The sequence below is a fragment of the Lotus japonicus genome, chromosome 4 (assembly GCF_012489685.1).
Source record: "Lotus japonicus ecotype B-129 chromosome 4, LjGifu_v1.2".
NCBI classification, from domain to species: domain Eukaryota; kingdom Viridiplantae; phylum Streptophyta; class Magnoliopsida; order Fabales; family Fabaceae; genus Lotus; species Lotus japonicus.
In genome coordinates this window covers 74,237,591-74,249,524 of record NC_080044.1, presented here as the reverse complement: position 1 = coordinate 74,249,524, position 11,934 = coordinate 74,237,591, and the positions used below count along the sequence as shown (strand labels likewise).

The window sequence follows — 11,934 nt, the reverse complement described above, 5'->3', positions numbered from 1 at the left end:
AATGTAACGCAACGGTGAAAATTGATAAGGGGGTGAGGGAAAGGACACGTGGCGGTGAGGGAGAGTGTTGATACAGTTTCTTCGCAGATACATGTGGCGGGAGACGAAATCACCCTCTGGTTTTGCTTGGTGTGCGCTATCTTCACGCTGCTTTGCTTTCTTATCTTTCATTCTTTTCTTCTCTACGCGTGTCCTTAAATCACATGTTACGTCATTTTTATTATTTAGATTTTAGATTATTATCAAATAAAATGTTGAAAAACGTTTAATTTGTTGACATGATGATTTCATTGAAAGTACAATGTCATGTTTAAGACAATGTTGTTGCATGTTTGAGATGACATCCACGTCATGATGAGGTTAACTTTCATATTGCATGTATCAACTCGTGAAAGTACCTTAATCATTTACGTGACAAATAGCATGTCTAACCAAACAGTTCTTTAATTCTTTTTGTGTTATTTGTGTTTGACTATTTAATTTTATGCATTCATTTTTTTTAATTGTAGTCAATCTGTTCTCATGACTAGTATTAACTATTAAGTGCTATGTAGATTAATAAATAAATGTCTTTGAATAATTTTTGAATAATTTATATTTTAAAATTGGAATGAATCAATAAGACTTGATGGGAAGATATTAGACTATAAGGTATTTTGAAACAATATTGATAAGTAAATATTTAAAATATTTGTTTGAATTAGAGAATGAATTGGAATATATATAAAAGGATATGTATAATTGCAATTAATTTGATGAGGCGTGTATGTAAAGGGATTATATAATTGCTATTGATTTGATGAAGTATCATTTTTTTTTTAAAGAGATGAAACATTCTTTTCATTACAATGAGTGTCTCTTTTATCTCATTTTCACTTATTTTTTCTTTTTATCTCTCTCTGCATCTTCTATCACATCACATATTATATCATTTATTTTTCTCTCATTTATTCACTACTTTCCAAGATAAAGGTGGAATTGATTGGTGAACAAAACATTATTGCATCACACTAATGTTCAAATTCGAGAACAAATCAAATTAGTTTTTTGGAAGATACAACATCCTACAATAAAAAATTATATTTAATTAGAGAATATTTTTGAAATCATGTATGGATATAATTATTGTAGTTATATCACATTACCATTTAAAACAAGATGATATTTTGAAATCAAAATAAACATAACATTATGGATTAGAAAATTATATAAGATCAGAACTAAACACTGAATGTTTTTTTACAAGAGGAAAAATAATAAATAAAAAAAGTAAGCTAACGTATTCAAGCAGGGTGCCTCTACATCAAAGGATGGGAGTAACCGCCAAACACAACGAGCATACTATCAAATCGTTTAAACTAAATTTCAAATTCCATTTTTTATCCCAGATTTAATTTAATTTCAAATTTATTCGCGCTGAGCTAGTTTAATTAGATGATTTAGGGTCCGTTTGGTGCGACGTATAGTATAAGGCATGATAGTATAAGACCTGATAGTATTAGGCCTGATAACATTCTTATACTATCTAGCGTTTGACCATACTCTGTATAATTTACCATATCGTTTAAATTAATTCAATTTTATATTTAATGAAGTATTGAATAATGATATATAATAAAAATCAAATATGGAGGTGATTATAACAGTGGTGGCGGTGGTGATGGAAGTGGTGGTAGGTTGGTGGTAGTGGTGGCAATGGTGGTAGGTTGGTGTTGGTGGCGATGGTGGTGACAGTGGAGATAGGTTGGTAGTGGTGGTGGCAGCGATGGTGGTTGTGGTGGTGGCGATGATAGGGTGGTGGTGGTGGTAAGGCGGTGACGGCTACGGTGGAGGGTGGAGGCAATGGTGGTGGTGGTGGCGATATGGTGGTGATTGTGGTGTCAGTGGTGGCAATAGAGTGGTGACGATGATTATGGTGGTGGTGGTGATATGGTGGTGGTTGTGGTGTCGGTGGTGGTGGCGGTGGCGGTGGTGGTGGCGGCAACACCGGTGGTGGTGGCAGCAATGGTGGTTGTGGTGTTGGTGACGATATGGTGGTGGTGGTGGCGGCGACGGTGGAGGGTGGAGGCAATGGTGGTGGTGGTGGTTGTGGTGTCGGTGGTGGCAATAGAGTGGTCGTGGTGGCAATAAGGTTGTGGTGGCGGCGATTATGGTGGTGTGGCGGTAGGGCGGTTGTGATGGTAGGGCGGCGGTAGTGGCGGCAACACCGGTGGCGGTGGTGGTGCCAATGGTGGTGTAAGTTGGCAGCAATAGAGGGTGGTGGTGATGGTGACTTATACGTCACAACCTTATCATGCCTTATCCATCACTCACATGATGGATTAAATAATACGTCATTTTAACGTATAAGGGGACTTTGATGGATAAGCTTATACAATACAATGTCATCACCAAACAATGGATAAACTCATAATGTATTGTATAAGCTTATACTATCATGCATAATACGGCGTGTCAAACGAGCCCTTAGAAGAATAAGATAATGATTTGAAATTAAATTAAATCTGGGATAAAAAATGGAATTTGAAATTTAGTTTAGATGATTTGATAGTATGTGGTATTCAAAAATTAAAATTAAAAAGATCAGAATTTGTAGCTGTATTAAAAGTAAGAATTAGAAGAAGAAAATCAAAAAAAGTTTGAATCTAAAAATAGGGGATTACGTCTTAGAAACTAATGCTTTTATTTATTTATATAGAGACTCTCAATCTTATAGATTGTGTGAGAAAATAGGTATGGAACAAGAGAAGAGAGAAAACATATGTAAAAGGTGAGCTAATTGAGAAGTCTATATCCCTATATTTTATATTTAAATATTCAGATCAGAATTTTGAGGTCGAAGTAGACGCACACTAGATCATAACAGAGTGTTTGCTAAATCACATATTAATGTTGAAAGTTGGTGTTCCATTTATATTACTGAGTCTTTCCAAACAAACAAACCATTTTACGTATACATTGTTAAAAATATGAACTATAGACTAAATGCTTAAGAAATTCAGTTTGTCACCAACTGTACTAGGACTTGTAGGTATTTTAAGTTTTTTTTTTAGAGTAAACGTTTTTTATTTTTATTTCATTTATTACTTTTGAACTTATTTAGTGATTTTTTTGAAACTAACTTATTTAGTCCTTTAAATTCACAACTTGTTTCATAAATTTCTCTTTTTAACTTATAAAAACATATAACCTACCTTTTCATTAATATGTTAAAGTGTTTAAACATACTTTTTTGATGAATTAAATAAAATTCATTCCAATGTTTTATTTTGAAAGGAAATTCATTCCAATGTTAGTAGTAGTAGGAGTAGTACTTTTCAATTCTTGTATTAAAATATTAAGATATTGATATTTTGAAAGGGGTTTAAATTGTGGGATCAATCCGTGTCTTGGTGTTTCTGGATCCATCCATTAATTTGCATCTAGTTTGTTTAGGTTAGAATCTTGGAAACAGAAGGTGTTAGGATAGCTTCGTGGTTGCGAGACAAGAGTTGGTGAGCAACAATCAATGGTACCAATGAAAAATTGGGTGAACTATGAGGTGTTGGAGTTGATTAGTAGTTTGTGGCTGCGACGCACGCACGGTGCTTCAGTTTTTATTTTTGTGTGAGTAAATACAAATACCCTCCATTACTAAAATAATTCCATACTTCTCCTTCACTGTGTTCTAGCACTTTTCCAGTTTTTGTTTCTCTCACTGTCGGTGGCCACCAAAGTTGAAGCTGGATTTCAACAAACCAACAACATCATCCCCTTCACTCACTTTCTTCCTCCCTGTTTCTCCCACTTCCGCCAGAGAACATAGCCACTGCAACACATAAACATTAAAAAAACATAAGCATCACAAAAAATCATTGTTCATGTTCAAAACACAATCACTCACATGGCATACAAACAGATATGCAAAGTTTCAACCTTTTACACAAATATTCACTAATACTTACACATCTTTTAAATTAGATCAATTTCTTTTTCCCAAAATCGAAAATTTGAGATTCTTTTATGGGTGCATGAATCACTATTTAGATCTTGATTTTTTTTTCTCACGCCTCACTTCATGGCGGTGGGAGAAGCATGATATCGGCGATGGAGAAGCTCCAAATCTGGTAGAGGTGAACAGAAAGATCGGTTTTTTATGGAGTGGAACTTTGTGGCTCGGGGACCGGAGATGGATGTGGGAGCGAGAAGGGGATGGGGTGTGGAGGGGGAGTGATGGGGGCAGGAAAAGGGGGCGGGGAGGAAGAGGGAGAAGGGGTGGATGTGGGGGTGGAGAGGGCTAGGAAGGGAGACGAGGGTGGGTGGTGGGGGTGGGGTGGGGTGGGCTTGGTGAACGTGAACCTTCTCCGCCTTCGAACGGTAGTGTTGACGTGACGAAGGTCGTCTCCACCGTGGGCTCTGTGATCAGGTAGAGTGGTGGGGGGTGGGGGAATTTGGGAAGGAACAAGGGTGTTTTTCGTAAAACAATATATATTTAACAAATGAATTTTTTTTAATGGTAATTGATCTAAACCGTTCAAATTAAAAATATTAAATCTAACAGTTCAAGGTAAACTGAAGCACCGTGTGTCAGTTTCGGTAGACGAAACCGTAGTTTGTGCTTTCTCTTCCAAAGTGTGGTTTGGTCGCTGTCACTTCAATTGTTCGAGTTGATTATAGAAAATTAGAAAGTACTACCAGTTTCTCATTAAATTCTTATCATGTATCCGTAGTGAAAGAAGACAATAACTACTGAATAGTTCGAACTGTCCACTTAAAGCATATAAAGTATTAACAGTTCCGCTGGAAATTTTCTGGGCTTCATGTAATTCTTTGGCCTCAAAATCAATCAGTAATATATCGAACAAAGAAAAGCAATCAATAAGATAATATTTTTTTAAGAATCAATAAATATAAATAGTATAGTTTATAAATGTTGAGTTATTTTTTGTACTAAATAAATATTTTTGGGTAAGTAAATGACTAGCAGAAATGCGAGGTTCGAGAAGATTAATATTTTTTTGAAGATAATAGTTATGCTTAACAAGTAATAAAATTTATCAACAAACAATGTGTTAGTCTAATGGTGATACAGCGGAAGTCGTACCAGGATTGCAAGCGCAAATCCTAAAAAGAAGGTTTCTGGAATCCACCAGAAAAAAAGAGAAAACTCTTGAATTTTATTATCAATAAAAAACTGAATAGGCTATTGTCTTACAAGTGCTTAAATAGAGAAATAGGAAAACCCTAATGAAACTAAAAATAAAGAAAATCCTAACTAAAAGATCCTAAACTCAATTAGAAAGTAATTAAAAATAACAAATCCTAACAAATTGATCCTAAACTTAATTAAAAACAGAATAGATTCAGAATAGATCCTAAATATATTTAAAAATACTAAAAATAATAAATTCCTAATTAATCTGCTCCTGCATCAGTCTCCTCTTCTTGTGAAGAACTCGACCCCGAGTTCTAACGTAACAAAAAAAACAAAGGAGGCATCTGTCCAGAACTCATGAACGACATTAAGAATGCCAGGGTCAAATACCCAAATTTGTGTAGAACTATCTGATGCCCGCATGAATGCGTAATAACCAAGTGCCTCTGATGTCTTTACATTCTCCTCTTCTTCCAAAGAACTTGACCACAAGTTTTCTTCTAAATAAAAGGCTTCAATATGCAAACCAACCAAACGAATAACACCATTACTACAACTCTGAACTATTTTTTCATCATCTCCTTCAACAAATATCTCATGAGCACCATCACTATCTTTAAGCAATTCTAACCTCTCCAGTTTCTCCAAAATAACCTTGGGGGCTTTTGAATTATAGGGGATAGTGCTTTGTACTCCTGTAGGAAGCGGAGTTGAAGATTTGAATGTAAGAAACTCTGAGGACTTCATGTGGCCAAAGTTTTCATCTTTTGTAACGTCAACTTCCCTTGGTTTCTGCGCAGATGATACCAAATCATCCACCAACATTTTTGCCTCATCTTCCATGTCAACAATAGAGGATGGCGCAAATGAAATTTGAGAATCTGATTCCGAATAAGTTGCGTACATAGGTCTTGCAGATGGACATGAATTTGAAGTAGGTTTTGGTAGGGGTTGTGGCAAGGAAATTGGATTTGCAGTCGGTGATATGTTGGGGTAAGGATTGATAAGGTTGGATGTAACAGGTTGGGGGTGTGGAGTTTCGGTGGTTTTAGAGGTTGGGTACTGAACTTGGTAATAAGGATGAGATACCGATGGTGAAGGTAAGGATTGGGAAGGTAAGTATATAACGGAATGATTGTTGTCGTTGTCACACAGAAACCTATGTGGTTTCCCTCTCCTATCTTGCCGGTTCCGATTCACGTTGTAGGTGTTGTTGATTTGCGCCGTTATAGCCGCCGTGAACGTCGCCACCTGTTGCGTCATAGCAGTGAGGGCCGCGGTAAAAGCCGCGGTAACATCCTTCAGGTCTGCTTTGGTTGCTGTTTGATCTCCCATGATTGATCAAGCTACGAAAAGAGACAGGAGAAACCTGCTCTGATACCACTTGATACAGCGGAAGTCGTACCAGGATTGCAAGCGCAAATCCTAAAAAGAAGGTTTCTGGAATCCACCAGAAAAGAAGAGAAAACTCTTGAATTTTATTATCAATAAAAAACTGAATAGGCTATTGCCTTACAAGTGCTTAAATAGAGAAATAGGAAAGCCCTAATGAAACTAAAAATAAAGAAAATCCTAACTAAAAGATCCTAAACTCAATTAGAAAGTAATTAAAAATAACAAATCCTAACAAATTGATCCTAAACTTAATTAAAAACAGAATAGATTCGGAATAGATCCTAAATATATTTAAAAATACTAAAAATAATAAATTCCTAATTAATCTGCTCCTGCATCAAATGGTAAACAAGTTAAAACCCTATAAGAATGAGAGCAGAAAATTGAATTCTGGAAAAAAAAACATTTATTAGAAGGACCAGCAACCGTATAAAATTCCCTTTTAAGTTCTAAGCATGGTTAGTGGACAGTGAAGGATATTATGAAATCAACTTGAATTGTGGCAATGAGTTCAGGTTGAAGGAGTTGTCTTGTTCATAAGGGTATCGTATCAAGTACTTTTTGAAGGGACCATTTTTCCAAACTGTTTACTAGGTCTCAAGAACAAGTAGGGGTCAAAGATTAAGAAGACTTTGAGTTGGTTTGTTTTGACGTCAGGGCAATTCAAACGTGATTTCACACATCTTAATGCGCCAACAAAGAAAATAAATCCAACAACATGGATTGGAAAACAGAATCTTAACATGTTAGCTTCTACTTAGTTCAACATCCATGGTGGATTAAGAAAAAGTGAGCACTAGAAACTTCCAAAGTAATGAATATCTAATTGGACGCCGATTGTATGCTTACAAATTGGGAAAGATAACAGCCACAACAAAAGGATCTTAGGCATTAAGCAACAAAGGATGATCTATTGCCTTGAATCCCAAAAACTAAAGAAACGAACTGCGTGCAACAAACTTGCCCATGGACAATTGTATATAAACCAAAACTGACGGTTTTTAGATTAGTCTCACATATTGTATATGAAACCTCCGCAGGATAAACAGATTGTCATATAAAAAATATCTATCAGAGAAACAGAAACCATGAATCCTAGTTAATTTCTAGACTTCTTTCTTGACTTGGATGAGGGCTTGGCTTGCTCAGAAACTGCATTCTGTGCAACTCCTTTGGAGGAAGTAGACTGGTTTGATTTTGGATTTGAATGATTGGACGAGGAACCGGCATCATGCTTTTCTTTAGCTACAGCACCCTGAGAGCCTCTCACTTGAGCAGCTCTTTTGTCCTTCCTCTTGGGCCTGAAAGTTGATCTCTCCCGCTTCGGAAGCCACCTTTCTGGGTCTGGTGGAGGACCTGGGTTTGCAGGGTCGAACCCTTTAGGATACTTAGGCTTTCTCTTTCTCTTTTTCTTAGCTTTGGTCTTATTCTTTCCTTCCTCATAGGTTTCAGTAACATCAACCGGACCTGCAACTTGTTTCACTCCAGAAGTACGCTCCAAGCTGTCCACATCAATTCCCTTCGAACCAGCTAAGGTCTTTAGTTGCTTTTCATATAGCTCTGCCTTAACAACATCTGCGCGCGCAACTGTTGTTATCAGCCCAACTAGTGCTTCAATGCTTCCCTGACTTTTAACAAGCCCCTCATAGAGTTTAGCAGCACCCTCTTCCTTGCCATGTCTGAGCTTGAATGAAGCAGCCTCTTGCATTATAACATTAAGCTTATTGTCCTCAGTCATAGCATTGGACCACCATTGGGTTGCAGCGTCAAGCACAGAAGCTGCACCTTCAATGTCACCAGCTCGCTCTTTTAAAGACACCATGGTAGCAACAGTAGCAGGCATGTGTTGGATATCCGATATCTTAGCAAGAGAATCGGCTGCAATATGTGGGTGGCCAGCAGCAGCAGCCACCTGAGCCCTGGCTAAGTGAACAACCTTAGACTTCTCAGGGAACTTACCGGCAAACTGTGCTAGTATTTCCTCAGCCCTTCCAGCTTTGTTCTCTCTAACCAAGAGCGCAGCTTGTAGCAATACCGGTATCACACTATCTGGAAACATGTCTGGCAATGCAGAAACAAGTTCTCGGGCCTAGAAAGTTTGATAGTACAGAAATTAACAGCACGCTCTCTTGCCAAGATTCAAATAGAAGAACTAATGACATATAACAGATGATTAAGAAGGAGAAGGACAAGAAGAGAGAAAGATGGAAGACCTGGTCAAGCTTATTGGCATGAAGAAGCAACAGAATCCTATTTGCATATATTGTTTCCCTTTCCTTTGATGAAAGTTTCAGGTCAAGTCCATGAGCTAGGCGAAAATTTTGTGCATCTTTCTCCTTTAGCCTATCAAGTTTCCTTAGGCTATCAGAAACATCTTTTGCACCTCTCAATGAAACAAGATTGTTGATTGCCACAGCAATTGATGATTCATCGGCCATATCTCGTTTAATTACATCGGTATAAGCTTCAATAGCATCTTGCTTATTCCCGAGAAGCTGTTCATCTATGATTAATCAATATTTCTGGCTCTTAAAAAAGTGACATTTGCTTGAAGGAAAAATAAATATGAGAAATCAGAACTTCTACCTGTCGGACATAGGCCAACTGTACAGCTAAAGGAGACAATTCAATTTCTATCTCATCATCAGGCAAGTTATCTTCCATCAGGACCTCTTGACCAATTCTGATAAAAAAAATATGAATAGAAATAAATATATGCCACTTGATGGAAAATTGGCAAAGTAATATGTTTATGACTTTGTAGGTTATAAAGACCCCTAACTAATAAGCAAAACAAACAATAACATCAAAACGAAATTTAATTAAAACAATCAAGTGATCAACTATTAAATTCAGATTTTACTTCACTTCTTGTGCCTAACAAAATAAGCCAACACAGTTGATAACCCAACTGCACAAAATTTATAAGCAAAGCTCTAGAACTCACAAACATACTAATGAATGTACTGCAGATATAGCATCTAGCCACTGATAAGTCAGACATACAGTATAAATGTCATAGAGATAAAAAAATGGAGATTGTATTATTGTAATACTATAATGTTGAATTACCCATGAAAATGTTGAGGTAAATTTGCTCAATATCATAATTTATACAATGAAAATAGCATATCACCTTCGACCGGACAACAAGAGTTGTTCTGCATCCGTATACTTCTTCCTTTCAATCAAAGAGCAAGCAGTATTGTAAGCCAATTCAAAGCTGCTTGTTGCTTTAAGCCGAAGTGAATCCAGCAATCCTTGAACATCAGATGACCTCCCAGCCATGACAAAGGCAGCAACAGAATTTATTTCCAAGCTATCAATCTTGGACTTTTGTAGCTTCTGGTAGATATCTAAGCAAGCATCCATTTTCCCCAGACGGTATAAAATCTGAGACTCCAAAAGCATAGTTTCATCATCTCTCTCTTGTTTTCTCAAAGACTCCAAAGCTTCATCCAACTTGTTTTGTCTGTATAAGCAGTATGCCTATTCATAAACAACAAAGTAAAAAAACAACAATCAATGGTAAGCATTTACATGTTCCATCAGGTCATGTATAAAGCAGCTGTATGATGAACTTCACAAAATTTTCTGTAAAATATGTACATGTTTGGGTGCATGAACAACCTTTCAAAAAAATGGGAGTCTGCACAGTTTTGTTTTAATAGCACGGAACCTGGATATGGACTTGGACTTAAACTAAACAAAATATATTTATACACACATTATACTCACACTGACATCGAATCAATTAATGCGACCAATTTAAGTTAACAACTGAAATGTAAAACACATACATCGAACAAGAAGATTTGAAAAACAAACAAATCACCTACAAATCTATCTATTTTTTTCTTGGGTGTCATGTTCACTTATTTGTATTCTGTAATTTGAAAAACCTTTGAAGCTAACCAAACATGGTGGGAGAAAGTAATCAAAGCCCCACATATAGCACCAGAAAACTTCAAGTGCATAAACAAGTAAAAACGCGATACTTGAAAGGCACTAGGCAATATGTAATCCCACTATAAACCCTGGCAGAGATTGGTGCCACTCTTAGCCTTGTATGTGTTCACATTTTCCTAAACTAAACAACATATATGACCCAAACAAAAATGCTCCCTCTCATTTTTTGTTCTACTTCATAGACATATGCTTTCACTTCATAGCTCAATCACTAACGAAATCTACAATCTCAAGGCGCATAACTTCAGTTCTGGTTTTCAATTACGCCAATTAATCGAGCAAAAAGAAAAAATGGAACAAAACTCGGAATTCACGTACCTTAAGGTAATGAAAATCATCAGGCAGAGTCTTCGAAGAGTGAATGGCAGAGAGGGCGTCTTCAACGCGGTCACCCTTGATCAGAGCCACGACCTTGCAGCGGATCGCGTCCTCGTCGCCGGGCGCAACAGCGAGAACTGCGATGGGAACAAAGTTAGGGATGAAAAAGGAAAAGGAATTACAAAAATGAAATCAGATGAAGTTGAGAAGAAATTGACGGACTCTGATCTGCGACTTTGGCTGCATGATCGAATGCGGAAGACTGGATGTGCCTGCTGAGAGTGGTGAATAGATCTTCGAGTGGAGGAGGAGTGGGAGGCTGCGACGGCGCCGGTTTGGCCTTCGGAGCCATTGGGCTTCAGCTGAATCGCACAGCACAGGTGAATGCTGGGAACGACTGTGGGCGGCGCGTGGGGAGTTTGGGCGCCGGAGATGGTGCGCCGGAGACTTAGGGTTCCAGTTCTTGTACAGATCGAGATAATCTCCGTCTTCTTCAGATAGACGCTGCGTTTCACGTTACGATCCTGCTGAACCTTAGTTTTGTCATTTTTTGCAACAAGGAAACGACATCGTTTAGATCTGAAAATTAAAAGATTACCTATCTAGCCATATAATTAATCCGCTCATGGCCGGTCACTAGTCCGAGTCGACAAAGGAATGAAACTGATTAAAATATTATAGAGCAATTAAAACTGATGCTAAAATTCCACGTGGTCACTCCTTGGTCAACTAGGGTGGCCACATGATCCGTAGACTTATCAAAATTCATGACATGTAAGCAATTTAACCTAATTTGATTAAAAAATCGGTCCAATTTGATTCATCTTAGAAAATCATGGATCAAAAACATATTTAAGCTCTGCTTCATGGGAGGTATTTGGCTTACTTAGATCTTTGCCCTTTGTGCTCGCATGCCACAAAATATGAGTTGTATCTTTTAAGGGACTATACTCGAGTTAGACAGGTTTGAGAGTCTTTTATTCCTTCTGTACGTCTGCCCATATCCTTCTCTTTGAGTTTGAATTATTGGTTCTATTGAAACTAATATACAAGTAATATTATGATTCAATGTTGTATTCTCCTCCCTCATTTTTTGATTTTTCATTCATACAACCAAG

At 37.3% G+C, this 11,934-nt stretch overlaps 1 protein-coding gene across 1 annotated transcript; it reads right to left on the bottom strand.

Moving 5' to 3' along the window:
• Positions 1 to 7,333: 7,333 nt before the first annotated feature.
• On the bottom strand, positions 7,334 to 11,376 carry LOC130711398 (uncharacterized). The gene is made up of 6 exons (XM_057560991.1): positions 11,039 to 11,376; positions 10,817 to 10,953; positions 9,666 to 10,018; positions 9,116 to 9,212; positions 8,743 to 9,024; positions 7,334 to 8,618 (listed from the first exon to the last, which is right to left on the bottom strand). Exons 1-6 carry the CDS (start codon positions 11,166 to 11,168, stop codon positions 7,629 to 7,631), a joined length of 1,989 nt encoding a protein of 662 aa, XP_057416974.1. The 5' UTR covers positions 11,169 to 11,376; the 3' UTR covers positions 7,334 to 7,628.
• Positions 11,377 to 11,934: the final 558 nt, after the last annotated feature.